This window comes from Oncorhynchus mykiss, chromosome 5 (assembly GCF_013265735.2).
Source record: "Oncorhynchus mykiss isolate Arlee chromosome 5, USDA_OmykA_1.1, whole genome shotgun sequence".
In the NCBI taxonomy this organism is placed as follows: Eukaryota; Metazoa; Chordata; class Actinopteri; order Salmoniformes; family Salmonidae; genus Oncorhynchus; species Oncorhynchus mykiss.
This window is the reverse complement of record NC_048569.1, coordinates 36,582,408-36,596,323: the sequence shown is the minus strand read 5'-3', so window position 1 is coordinate 36,596,323 and position 13,916 is coordinate 36,582,408. Positions and strand designations below refer to the sequence as shown.

General features: G+C 43.5%; 1 protein-coding gene across 13 annotated transcripts in view; it reads left to right on the top strand.

Annotated features, from left to right (window-relative positions):
- Nucleotides 1–13,916, top strand: part of LOC110523706 (AP2-associated protein kinase 1) — a 29,424-nt gene that overhangs the window by 10,728 nt on the left and 4,780 nt on the right. For 2 of the 13 annotated variants that reach the window (XM_021602637.2, XM_036977387.1), the window contains exons 11-20: nucleotides 1,514–1,674; nucleotides 2,712–3,107; nucleotides 3,584–3,744; nucleotides 3,860–4,089; nucleotides 4,245–4,340; nucleotides 4,933–5,025; nucleotides 7,855–7,959; nucleotides 8,225–8,326; nucleotides 9,414–9,569; nucleotides 9,871–9,981. In XM_021602637.2, the coding sequence (XP_021458312.2) occupies nucleotides 1,514–1,674; nucleotides 2,712–3,107; nucleotides 3,584–3,744; nucleotides 3,860–4,089; nucleotides 4,245–4,340; nucleotides 4,933–5,025; nucleotides 7,855–7,959; nucleotides 8,225–8,326; nucleotides 9,414–9,569; nucleotides 9,871–9,981 (1,611 nt within the window). Of the gene's footprint in view, nucleotides 1–1,513; nucleotides 1,675–2,711; nucleotides 3,108–3,583; nucleotides 3,745–3,859; nucleotides 4,090–4,244; nucleotides 4,341–4,932; nucleotides 5,026–7,854; nucleotides 7,960–8,224; nucleotides 8,327–9,413; nucleotides 9,570–9,870; nucleotides 9,982–10,428; nucleotides 13,581–13,916 lie in introns of those variants that run through there. The other 11 variants (XM_021602646.2, XM_036977384.1, XM_021602638.2 and 8 more) reach the window with 11 other exon arrangements.

The following is a 13,916-nucleotide window of genomic DNA, read 5'->3' as shown; positions in this document are numbered from 1 at the left end:
AGATACTTGGTAACAAGAATAATATGGCAGCTACTGTATAATAACAATAAAATAATAATGTAAATGTTCCATAAACAGCATCAAGTTATACAACTACTAGGCCTAAAACAAATAAAAACTACAGATATAACTACTTATACAAACAATACAACTAGGGACCTATAATACTGTATATTAATGCATACATATTTACAAATATCTTCATGTTGATGTTTCTATTACCAAAACAATCCTGTTTGTTTTTGCTCAGAACCCTGCTCTACCCTAATGGTAGCATGCTAAGTTGGACAGAATTTAAGTAGATGGAGGACATTGAGTATTAGCCACGATAAATAAATGTCTGCATAAGTGGGCATGTACCAGAAGAAGCTAGGTAGCTCACAGAGCTGAACCTGAACTGACCTGAAACATACTTGTTTTCTCCCCAGTTTTGATAAATCAAAAATATTCTCTTAAGGCTCAAACTGCTCAGAACATTCTGCCAAATTTGGTCGAATTATTTCTCAAATTAGATCCAAGTTAAATTTACAAAAAAATGATTGGGCTCTCATTAGAAACCAATGTAGAGAACACTTGGCTGGTCTGTTTAGTCTCTCTCAACAGTCTCATCTAATGAGGTCTTGCCAGAGAGTTGCCGTGCTCTGATTATTTTTCCCGCCTCTAACCAGACTGACTGCTCTTGAGCAGAATGACGTCACTTTGTTTTTGTGCTGCTTTTCCGCCAGTGATCGACAGGACACTGGAGAGTTGTGTACTTGTTTGCATTTTGATGGGGAAATTACCTTACATCTATTATTTAACCAAGCAGAGCCAAGCCACTCACTGCTTGTGGCACCTTCATTGTCTAATTATGTTACTGTATTACTCAACAGGGAGGTAATGCGGTTAACAAACAAAATAACACTTAGCAGCCAATTAATTTCCGTATCTATTAGACCACATTACCATGGCAGCAGCATTATGCAGATGGGCCATAGGCTAAGCTAATTCCCTATAAATCCTATAGGACATGAACTGTCATTGTTGCGAGAAAAAAAAAATCACGTTCACCAATTACACTTCTTCTCGGTGACATCCTCTTCCATGAACCTTATGGTTTGCGGGAAGCGTATATGGCAGCCAAAAAGATGGTTGCGTTACATTGGCAAGAGCCTCCCTCTCTGCCATGGTATCAATGGGGGTGCTTTGGAAATTGCTTACGTGGCACTTTCTCTGTCCCGTGTGCTTGGTGCTAAAGAGACAAATGTTGAGCTGTGGACTACTGTTATTGAACAAATAAGATGACTGCTATAATATCTGCAGTAAACGGGGTCCTGTGGGGATGGGTGGGTGTTTAGTCTAGTCTAACTGTTATCTTGTCTGTGTACCATTAAATAAACCAATGGAAATACATTTTATATTTCTGTCCTTTAATGTAATGTGACCACGACATTTTATGTATGTATATAGCATGAAAAATATATTTTAATTGTTTCATCGCTTGTATAGTAACCAGATTCTGTACTCCTTGCAGGAGTCAACTTGAACCTTGCCCAGCAAGCGGCAGCCCTCCAATCACAGAAGGCACAGATCACAGCTCCGCCTCAGCCAGTGACCGGCCGTTCACAGAACCCTCCTAGTCAGGCTACACTTCAGCTGGGTGGAAAGCCCCAAGCTGGTGCTCAGCAGAAGCAGGTAAAGTCAGGCAGCCACCCAAGCCCACAGCCATACCACCCTGCATCCCACTGCTGGCTTGTCTCTGAAGTCAAGCAGTGTTGGGTCTGGTCGATCCCACTCTTAGCAGTGTTGGCAGAAAGTGGATGTTGACTGTTCTCAGGGATACAATGTTTCAGAATGGGTGCTTATCTAGGATCAGGTCCCCCCCTGTCCATGACGTAATCTTATTTATTGTTATTTAAAAGGAAAAACTGATCTCAAATCAGCATTCCTGCTCTGAGAAGAAACCACAGATACTGAAGATTTCTAATTTGCATTGTGATAGTTGTAAGCTTTCTGGTACAAAATAACTGCCATCACCAGGTGGGTGCTTCCATGTTGGTGGTGGATGACGTGAGTTTCCTCCATAGTGCTCTGAGGATCTGGAAGTTTTTAAAGAATTACAGTACAAACCACAGAGTTTAATATTTTTATTTTTTTTACACAAATGTGTTAATATAATTGCTAAAAAACTTTTTGAATGAAAATGTTCCTCTTTACACTCTAATGGGTCAGGAAAAATGTATTTCAAAGAAATTTAGAAAATGTGTAGGATTTTGTTGCTTAGTGAATTCAGGACACTTATACCATCTGTAAGGCGAGTTGCTGCTCAGGGTTGGGTTATTGTTCGCCCTTTGTATAGACTGTGTCATGGAACAAGCTTAGGAAAGGAGAGTCAAGTGCAGGAAACTGTTGACCAAACAGAGAAGAAGTGAGCATTAAAGAGGAAAATGGACCAAAGACGGTACCACACAATGGCTCCCCTTTACATTTTCATGAGATGACATGTTTTACAGTCTCCGATTTTAGAACAAAGACACAAGCAATGGCGTATGGTGTCCTTAGTTTTTAGGTAGGGAAGGCAGTTCTCCGGTATTATATGTATCGTTCTGAACCCACGATAACAGCCACATGTATTCTTAGTGGCACGCTGTGTTGTCTGTGTGTAAAGCAGCTTTGTCTTCATTGTCATGGTTTGTTGACGCTGTGTGCTGTCGTCCGTCTTTGTGTGGTAGCCAGGGCAACTGCAGCAGCAGCCAATCGCGGCAGCAGTCACCACAGCAGGGGGAGGAGTCCCACCTGTGCAGGCCAAGACAGAGGCCCCGAGCGCCCCACTACAGGCCGTGCCTCCCTCACTGGCCAGTCCCACCCCCCAGAAGGTCCAGGTCCCATCTAGCCCAGCCCCACCCAAAGCCCCAGCACGTCGTAAGCAGGCCGGCCAGAGCCAGACCCAGCAGCAGCCAACCGCTCAGCCCACTCCAGTCCAACCTCCGGCTGCACAGCAGCCTACAGCTCAGCAGCAACCAGTTCCTCTACAACCAGTTCCTCTACAACCAGTGGCCCAGCAGCCACCTGTCCAGGCCCAGTCCATCCCTGCTAAAACCAGTCAGAACACAGCTGAGACAGAGACGGTAACATACCTGCAGCCTGCAACGAGTCTGCTCCCTGAGCTGTCACACACACTCCAAGCTTGCTTGAAAGTGACATCAGGCCATCCGTTGTTTCACCCAGCCATCCATCGTCATGGCAATGCCATCAGCCTTCATCGTTTTCCTGTCTTTTCGGTTTTGCTCATTTGAGTGTTGTTCTCTTAGTTCCTTAAAACCCCCTGCGAAATCCATTGCGATCCTTGCAAATGTTTGAATTATCCTCATTTTGGTGTGATAGACTTCTGTTTTACCTTTTTGCCAGTCCATTATTTTCACTTTAATTGTTATTATTTTACTTTGTTCGCCTCATTTTATTTTGTGTTGTATGTATTTGGCATTGACAGTTATTCATTAGTGAGTGTTATTGGGTTTAGTTCTTTAAAATGAGTATCCTCTTCTTCCCCCTATTTGTGTTATTTAGATGATCTGTTTCTTCCTCTCTCTCTCTGTCACTCCAGACTTCTCTTCCTGCTCTGTCCAAGACTCCGCCCCACTCTCCAAAGGCTGCAGAGCACACCCCGTGTGACTTTACCCAGAATTCGGTCGGTGGGCTACCTGGAAGTGACTCCACCCAGCCACTGCAAGAGGCCACAGCAGAAGATGGCCTCAACCAGTTAATGTAAGATATGGAGAAATTACATCATCACCTGAAATATCAGCCTTAATTAAATATATTTATTTTTGAATGTGTAACAACAAGATGACCTGTTCCGCACTTTTTTGTGTTTTTCCAGATCTGTTGGTACAATTCCACCCAATTCTACCCAGTCCCTTCAGCAGAGTATGTGTGAACCAGCCCAGGATGGCAACTTTGCTGCCTTTTCCCCTTCCCCTGCCTCTGCCCCTGGCCCTCCCATCGGCTCCCTCAGTCAGCCCGCCTGGAACCCTTTTGGTGATGATGACTTCTCCAATCTCAGTGCGGAGCATCTGATTAACAAAGACTTGGTTGACGAACAGGCTGATGGTAAGGCTGTGCGCGCGTGTGTGAAATAATGTGTTCATAATTCTAAGAGATGGGAGATAAAAGTACATTATTATACCTAATTTGTAATATATCCTCTGCTGTAATAGTATTTCCAACCAGATAAAGCTGCAGTACTTTGTCTTTTTCGTTGTTAGACGTGTCTGCAGAGGTGGAGACGGCCCCCATAGAGGACCTGATACCTGGCCTGCTGGAGGTCTCCTCCCCTGGGGAAACAGCCCACCAACCTGCTGGTGAGACCCTTCTCATCTCCATCACTCATATCTCCCTACTGTATATCTCTCAGATATTCCCATAGCTCCTCTCTTCCTATCGCAATCACGTCCTCTATCCTCCATTAAACAGCTACGGTGACATACCCATAGAAATCCTATAAAACACTGTTCTATGTCATTCTATGGCCATAAGGGAAGAGAACTCTGTTGCTACCCAACTCTCCAAACAAGGTGCATGAAATGAGGAGCAAACTGAAGTGAAGAGAAAATTCAGCAGCTATTGGAGGACAGTAGAAGTTGATAAGTGCTTCTATATTCCTGCTGAGTGAATGGTCCTCTCTGTGACCTCATCAGTGGCCCTCAGAAATGTCTTAGCGTTCAATCTGAAAGATTTCATTAACTCTGTATGCTCAAATCCCTAGCTAGCCATTTAATGGGACATTCTTCACTGAATAACATTCCAAGAAAACACTGTCTCTTTGCCTTGAGCTCTCCATGCTCCTTCATATCTTCTTCTAATCAGACGGAGATGGACATGCCGTATTTTGTGTACCTCTGAAGTGTTCATTAGTGTGTCTGTTTTCTCCCGCCTTGCTACTTACTGTACAAGTAGAGCAATCTGAAGACCTCCTTGGCCTGGATACAGGAGAGTCTTTGACTGTTCCGGTCCCGTTCAGCATCCTAGCACTCTCAGACACTCCAGGTAAGGAAGTGTCCTTTTCTATACTCCAAATCACTTAACTCGTGTATCAACATGACATACTGTGATGCTGGCAATCTATTGTCAACGTTAAGACCAGAATTAGGGTGCGTTCGTAAATTCAATCTGGGAATCTACTTTAAGTTCAGAGCTCTCTGGTTTGAGAGTGCTAGAGCACAGAATAGTTAATGAATTTACGAACAACGTGTCTGTTAGGACAGGTGCCAGTAAACATTGACTTAAAACTTTATTAAATTGTTGCCAGTAACACCGTTACAGGGAATAACCCTCTAGGGGCGGCAGGTAGCCTAGTGGTTAGAGCGTTGGGCCAGTAATTGAAAGTTTGCAAGGTCGAATCCCCGAGCTGACAAGGTAAAAATCTGTCGTTCTGTCCCTGAACAAGGCAGTTAACCCACTATTCCCCGGTAGGCCGTCATTGGAAATAAGAATTTGTTCTTTACTGACTTGTTCTTAACTGACTTACATTTAAAAAAATATATAATAATAATTACATGAAAACAGTCTAACCAGCTCTGCTATGGTGGGTAAAATGGTTAGAGTGATCTCTCTCTGTGTGTCTAAAAGTAGCTAGCAATCTAGCCAATGTTCGCTAGTTAGCTTCGGTGCTTGACTGCTGTTGTGAGGTCAGAACGCTCTGATCAACCCTACTCCTCAGGCCAGTGTCTCCAGTATGCACCCTGAACGCTCCGAGAGCAAAAGGCTCTGAATTTACAAACGGCCCAGAGTTAATTTACGAAGGCACCCTTGGTATCCACACACAATTAGTGGTCATGGCAACCCTGGACTGTTCTACTTAGTGGTTCTCAAAAACCTTTCAAAGCCTCCTCTTTTCTTGATTCAGCCTAAAATAAAGCCCCAAATATTGCAGCACTTCAAATTGTAACGTGGCATTTTGGTCTAAGGAAGCCAAAGTACTGCTAGTCACGTTGCTAGCACTGATGTACAGTGCTCTCTCTCACCCCCAGTTTAAGGGGCTGTAGTGGACTTGTTTTCTGTACCTTGGTCCGTGACAGTCCACTGGCTCAGCTGTAAGTACATAGTGGAGAGACAGGTGTGGGTTGTATTGTGCTGTGAGAACCCGGTGTGCAGAGTGGTCTTTAGGGTTAACCCCAGCTAGTGGATGTAGCTACTAGCTAGCGCTCTCTGTGTGACCGTTTTATTCATCTGGTGTGAAAGTAACATTTCGGGTTTTGTGGCTGTGTGAACAAACATCTCTTTTGCTTTGAGAGTACTAATTCTAAATGCATTTTAACTGGCCTGATGGAATGTGGTGGAAAGAAAGCTTATATAAAAACATTTCTTGAATGTGAGCGGTTCCTCAAGCAAACTGTTTCTTTGCCCTAGAAGAACCTCTTGCTCTCCTGTAGGGAGAGATTATTTCCTCTCTTTAGCTCTGTCTCTTGCTTCTTTGTCCTAATATGTCATTCTGTTATCACCTTTGTCTTATCCATCTGTAATCAATGAATTTATCCCCAAACTATTTTATCAATTTTCTCATTTCTTTATCTCTTTTTTGTTTAAGCCACTGGTACGATAAAAAAAAACATTTTCTACTATTTTTGTTGCATTTATTTATCAACATAATCGATTTACAAAACCCTTCAAAGCTAATGAAAAAGTCAATAGCTTACTTTAACAATTGAAAACTTTTCCAGTTTTTTTTAGAGCTTCTATTGATTAAAACAACCTCAATGTTGATAATGTACAGTAAATACCATGGTAGATGATCTCCATGGGGGCTCTCAATCACTACTGACTGGAATAGATTGTCATATCATTACATCTCATATTTGGAGCTAGGGGACACTAGTGGCCACTCGTGTGACCCAGTTGGTGGTGCATGGCACATTTTTTATTTAACCTTTATTTAACTAGGCAAGTCGGTGAAGAACAAATTCTTATTTACAATAACGGCCTAGGAACAGTGGGTTAAATGCCTTGTTCAGGGGCAGAACGACAGATTTTTATCTTGTCAGCTCGGGGTCTCAATCCAGCAACCTTTTGGTTACTGACCCAACGCCCTAACCACTAGGCTACCTGGCGCCCCAAACATGTCACACCAGGGTTGGGGGTTTGATTCCCACTGGTGACCAGTACGAAAAACGTTTTTAAAAACTATGCCCTCACTACTGTAAATCACTCTGGATTAGAGCGTCTCCTAAATTACTCAAATGTAAATATGAATTAATCAGCAATGTTCCTTTATTGGCTCCCCATGAACTGCGGTGCTACTGTTTACACTATACCAGGAAATGGCCCTTAACGATATGCGTGGATTGAATGTGGTCATAGTTGTAGTAGTTGTATAGGCCTATACATAAGCGATAAATGATGTTCTGTACATTCTCTGCAAATAATGGGTGACGCAGGCTTGGAGGATCCACGGAGTGCATCTTTGGAGTAGATTAGTTCCAGAAAATGTACATGAGCCAATCTATATAGGCCTAGATTTTTAAAAAAAAATGTAAATACGATATTGTGGTTTCTATACTTCCATCACATGATGTGCTGGAGCTGTGCCATCATTTTCCCTCATTGAACACCCATTCTCCCACATTCCCTATAGCATTTCTTCCTTTCTATTCATCACTTGTCCTTCACTCTCTTCTCATCTCTCTCTCTCTCTTCACCCCTTTTCTCCATCCTCACTTGCACTACTCAATTTGATGGTGTTTGCTGTCCTGGCCATGACTATATGTAATGCTGTACTCGCTAGATGGAGTAATACTGCCTCTCACTTTTTCTTACTGTTCTCTCTCTCTCTCTCTCCATTTTCTCCTCCTCACTATTCTTTTCTCTCTGGGCCTATAGAGAAGCTTATTGAGGGACTGAAGTCCCCAGATACACACCTCCTGCTCCCTGACCTCCTGTCCATGGCTGATCCTTTTAGTGGAACTATGGAGGAGGCTGTCAATGGTAAAAGTACTTTGTCTTTCAGCCTCTCCTGGAGATTTCACAACTTTACCCACTTTTACATTGCTCTCCAAAAGTCAAGGTTTTCCATTGAATGCTCCATTGGCAATGTCCTCTATCTGCCCTGTGTTTATCTTATTTTGTTCTCTTGTGGGTGTCCTCTTAATCCCTCACTTTCTCCCTGTCTCTGCCTCCCTTCCTTGTTCTCCTCCTCCCTTTCTCTGCTTCCCGCTCGCCTTCTCTTCCCTCTCTCTCTCTACGTGTACAGTAGTGGGTCCAATAGAGGAGTCTCTGGTGAGTCTGGACTTTCTCATCCCTGGTCTGGAAGCTCCTGTGTCCCAGTCTGAGACAGACTCTGCACTGCTTCCTGGTTAGTTTCTGTCTCACAGGCAAGACAACACACAATCTAGATGTTCCCAGAATACAATGCAACAGTGGAAGATGATGATTTAGATCCGAGGATTAGGTTGACATTTTTACTGATAATACCAGCTCCACAATGGTATTGGGTCATTGTGTAAGGTTTTCAGAGGATGGAATGAAGCCATTGAGTACAATGACCACAGTTGATTGATATTTGGAGTGTTTGTCTATTATTAGCCTGGTTAGATACTAACATGTCATTCACAACCAATGTTCTGATTCAAACTGACATGAAATAAAATGGCTAATTGAAATGAAAAAGCATAGGCCCACTTCAACTCTGTGAAAAAGAGATGACGTCCTGTTTTTTTTTTGAGAATTGGGACGTTTACTATGCTGTATATATCATGCAGGGCTCTGTAATTGCCTCACCTGGGGCTTTGTTGAATGATTTGATGATGCAAGCAAAAATGCATCACATCTGTGTCGGCTTATTACTGGACAGGGCATAGTACAATGACTCACTTACGGTTGGAAACTTAGATGTGTAGTGCCTCTATTACCATACATTCTATTTTTATATCAGTAGCAAGGGCGAAATTAGCTTTTTTTTGCCCCCAAAAATCTCAAGCAAGAGTTTTGCTAGGACTGTCTGGGAATGGCGTGGGTGGGGAAGGGAAAACTGAAAACTAGCTGTTATTGGCAGAGGGGTTTTAGAAGGTTCTTTGTTATTGGTCTATTAACCAATTTATCACATGGTGACATCGCCTTGGGAAAGCCAAAACTCCCGCCCGTGCAAACCTGCTGGTTAGAAGGTCCTATGTAGATTGTATACAACCAGCAACCCTCCGGAATAACACTGATCAAATTTGCTCACACTTTTACAGTGTTCGTTTCATCAGCTGTTGTACAATATGATACAAAACACAGGCAAAACAGAATTTTGACTGCGCTGAGCCTTTAATAAGTGCTACTAGGAACATGTATAATATTATTCATACTTTGTCCTTGGTTCTTTAAAATGTTTTACTAAACTAACTAACAATTCCTGTTATCTTGTCTAACTCTCGCCTCCTCTGCCCTCCCTCCCCCAGACCCCCTGCTTGGGGAAGACACTCTGCTGGGCTGCTCTCTCATCTCTCCCCCCTCTGGAGCCTCCTCTCTCTCCTCTGCTCCCGCTTCCACTGGCACTGGGTCTGTTCTGGATGAGTTTGACCTGGTATCTGCGAGTTGCACCCAGCTGCTGGCAGGTAAGGCACACCCACAAGCCCGAACTGTGCCACTTAGGCCTACAATTGGAGAGGCGAGTGTGCTCCCGTTTAAACGTGATGTGCCCCGTAGGAACAACTGATTAGGTTATCCCTGTTAAGAGGCTAGCTCTAGTCACAACTACGCTAGCAGGCTCTACTGACTTGCATTCTTACTCTGAACCTCTGTAGCTGCGCGTCACCGCCTCCTATTCCTCCTTTATCTCTATTTCAGCCATTTCTTATTCCTCTCCCAAACACCTTAACCTCCCCTTCCTCCTTTCTCCGGCTTCCTCCTCTGCAGACTCCTCTGATCTCCTGATCTCAGGCTTTGAGCCTGTGCCAAGTGCAGATACGGGCAACGAGGATGAGTTTGACCCCATCCCTGTCATGGGCTCCAAAAACTCCTCTCAAGGTAAGGACAGGGTGGTGTTCAAGGCAGCCTTCATGCAGGGCCAGGAGGAAGGGCAGAGAATGGGTTTGTGGGCCTTGTCCCACACTCTGAGATGATGATGTCCTACTGTTCCTCAGCCATGGTCAGATGAATTCTGGGATTGATTCCAGTCAGTGTCCTCAGTAGTGTAATTGAACCCTGCTCATCTTCCCCTCTTAGATTAATCTGAGTAGACATTCTCCCTGTGTGTAGTTATTCCTTCTTCTAACGACGCTCATAGATTGTATGTGGAGAGCAATTCCGCTTACTTCCTGTCTTTCTCTGTCTTCTGTAACTGCATCTTCTCTTCCTCTTTTCCCTGGCTTCTCTGTCTGTTCTTTATTCCTTCCCCTGCTTTCTCTCCCTGTCCTTCCTCCCCCCTGCTTCGCCCTGGCCCACCCCCTGCCCCCCTCGTCTCTGTCCGGCCAGTTTCAGGAGGCCACTCTCGCAGTAACAGTGGCAGCTCTGAATCCAGCCTGCCCAGCCTGGCCCGCTCCCTGCTCATGGTGGACCAGCTCATCGACCTGTAGAGGGCGCTGGGGAGCCGGGAAACTAAATAGAGAGGGGGGGGGGGGTAGAAGTAGTGACGCTCGAGAGGAGAGTAGACCCCACCATTAATTGTTACACCCCCGTTCCACTATTCGTTCCCGTGACTAACGCTTGTTCCATGTAAACTCCATCTGTGATTCCAAACACACTGGGCCATTGTCCTGTTCGTGTTTGTCCTATGCCTCTGGTATTGATTCCCATCGTGCCTCTGGTATTGATTCCCATCGTGCCTCTGGTATTGATTCCCATCGTGCCTCTGGTATTGATTCCCATCGTCCATCGTGCCCCTGGTATTGATTCCCATCGTGCCCCTGGTATTGATTCCCATCGTGCCTCTGGTATTGATTTCCATCGTGCCCCTGGTATTGATTCCCATCATGCCTCTGGTATTGATTCCCATCATGCCTCTGGTATTGATTCCCATCATGCCCACCACTTTTCTTCTTCTCCCCTCTGCCCTCTCATTTCATGCTTTCACAGCATTTATATTCTCTTGCCCTTCTGGGGTCATCATGGCAAACAACGTCACGCTGCTTCTACCTTTTGCGTTCACGACACACTAACTTCATCCAAGAGTTCTTCTTTCTGTAGAATGTTTCACCATGTTTTATTCCTGTCTCTGGTATGTCTAGGAACAGTGTCCAGTCACACGGCATTGTGTCCTATAAGGAACCAGAGAACTCCACTCTTGTAGTTGTTGGCTCGTTGTTATGGTGCACAAGTAGATGTGTTGTCTCCTTTTTCCACTGTTATGTTTCACTTGGGTTATTATTTGTTTGCGCACATTTGGTAACACCAATATCACACCATTGATTTATTGTATATTGTAGACAGAATTATTTCATGGGTATATCTGCCAATTTAATTATCTACCTGTTCAGTGGCTGTGTTGCCAGGGCTTGTGTTTTAGCACTTAGCATGAGGTATCATAGCCTGCAGGCGGGATGGATGGGATGTCAGATCTAAAATGACTGGAACAGTCCACCAGCTGTTCCAGAGGTTGAGCCTTCCTTATATGTGGAAATTAGCGAGTCAGTTCTTCTCAAAAAGCGAATACATTTGCACCAACATAAGGCTTTAAGCCTACAATAACAGAAATGTGGAGTTAACATTCCCAAAGGAAGAAGCTAAGATGTGAAAACACGAGCTTGGCTAGGGAGTCGGCTACACGTTGACAACGTTGATGCTTTTCGAAAGCATTTATTTGCTCGTTTTTCTTTTCTTGCCCTCTTTAGTCTGACTACATGTATACAGACAGTCCATATCATCCCTTTCATTTCAGGCTGTATGTGCCCACGCAATCATTCCCTGCAAACGTGCATTCCTACTTGTACATAGGTCCTATATCATAGTCATTTATCGGCCCTACATACTGTAAATGTATGTTTACCTGCAATACCCACGGACCCAGTGGTCTTAACGTTTTGGTTCCTCAAAAAGTAATTGGTCAAATGTGCTCTGTTCTTCATCTGTCATCATAGCGTTACATTGTGAGAATAAAAAAAAAAATATATATAGAAAAATTAATTTCATATGTAACTAATATTAAATGTGAGTATGAATAGTGTTAGAGAATGAATGTATGAACTGAATATTAGTCTATAAATAAAGATGGATAATATATATATATATATATAAATATAATTCTAAAGATGACTATTATAGAAGAAATACATGATGTTTTTCCTGTTTGTGCAGCTGTGTTTGAGAATGTGTTTCTCGCCATATTTCTCCCCGGGTTGCCGTTGTGACATCAGTAAAAACATACAGTTATGACAACCTTAGCTTTGATCTGTTGAGGGTTGGGTAGGATTTCTCCAAGTAGCATCTGTTTACTTGCCTTCACCTAAGGAGGATTGTATTATAAACAAACTAGTTTGTTGTGCAATGGGACCACTACACAGGGAACTTTACCATGTCTTATACTGTACCATACTTACTCACGCTGTACAAAGGCAGAACTACAGTCTTCGCTGAAATAGTGCTGCGACTCCATGCTTTCTCCGGCACAGATTTTACATGATCAAAAAGATGCATATCGAAGCATGACCGTGTTGTTGAATGTTCTGGTTTGTTGGTAGACAGTGTTGTCATTGGTGTGTGTGTGTATGTGTGGACATAGAGTAATGTAACTCCTAGCTAGTCTGAGTTGTTGGATGTGATGCGGTTGTGTTGTTGTTTGAACTCGCTGCAAAAACAGTGACATCGACAGTGGTGTTGGTGTTCGTCATATTGAAAAGCACAGGCCGTCTTGAATTGCGCCGAGTCACTCTGTTGCCTATAGAGGAAGCAAGCCACTGTATCTGAGAGTAGGGCATCTGTGTCTTTTTGAGTGGGACCACTGGAGTCTGTGATCTGATTGAATATGGTGAACGGAAAGAAATAATGACTCGTCATATCATGTTGTCATGACTGCAAAGTGTATAACGAAGTGGTTGTGTATCAGACATAGGGGCAAGCACTACACAGGACTCCACGACCACCACATACACGCCCTGATAGGACTGCTCGCTATGCTGTTATGCTGTTGGGCATTTAAGGAATTACAGATAATTGCTCTACTGCAGTATTCGAAAACAAGGCATGCCAAGCAACAACATTTATTGACAGTATTCTGAAATCCAATGTTGTGTCCCATCTTTCTCAGGCTTTTGTAGACATGTGCAACCAATGGAAGGCTGAAGTTCACATCTTAGCCCCCCCTCCTCACACCATCTGCAGATAGATAGATAGATACTCATGTGGCTATTGACCTATGCAATCCTTGCTTCTTCCTGTAGACACCACTGTGCTGTTGTAAAGGTCTTGCCCTCCAGGTAGTTACATTTGTTGTTGTAAAAAAACGAGAACCTTCATGTTACCCTGTTGTTTTTGCAAAAAGTGGAAAAAGCTGTTGTTCTGGATCCCTGTCCGTTTCTATGACACCCAATCCTGCGTCAGAGCTGTGATTTCTGTGCACAAATCTATTTTTGTGAGATAACTAAAGAATTACAAAGAAAGGGATGTCGAATAAACATATTCATGTAAATGTACTGTTGTGTGGAGTATTGATTGAGTGGGGGGGGGGGGGGGGGTTGTTGGGAATTTGACACCCTCACAGTGGCAATCATGTGGTTAACGTAATGGATTGGCAGAAAGATTGATTCAGAGGGAGAGGGGCGACACATTTTAACTAGCTGTTGCCTTTAAAAAAAAAAACTGCTTCTACTGAAGTACCATCAATTCAATCATGTACTGCAAATGAATCACTAGTTATTTTTACCTTATTTACACATGCACAGAGGTTTAATTACTCATGTTTGGGAGACGACATTCGGAGTGGATTTCATAGTTTCTTGAGAAAATATGATGGAAAATATTCCTAATCC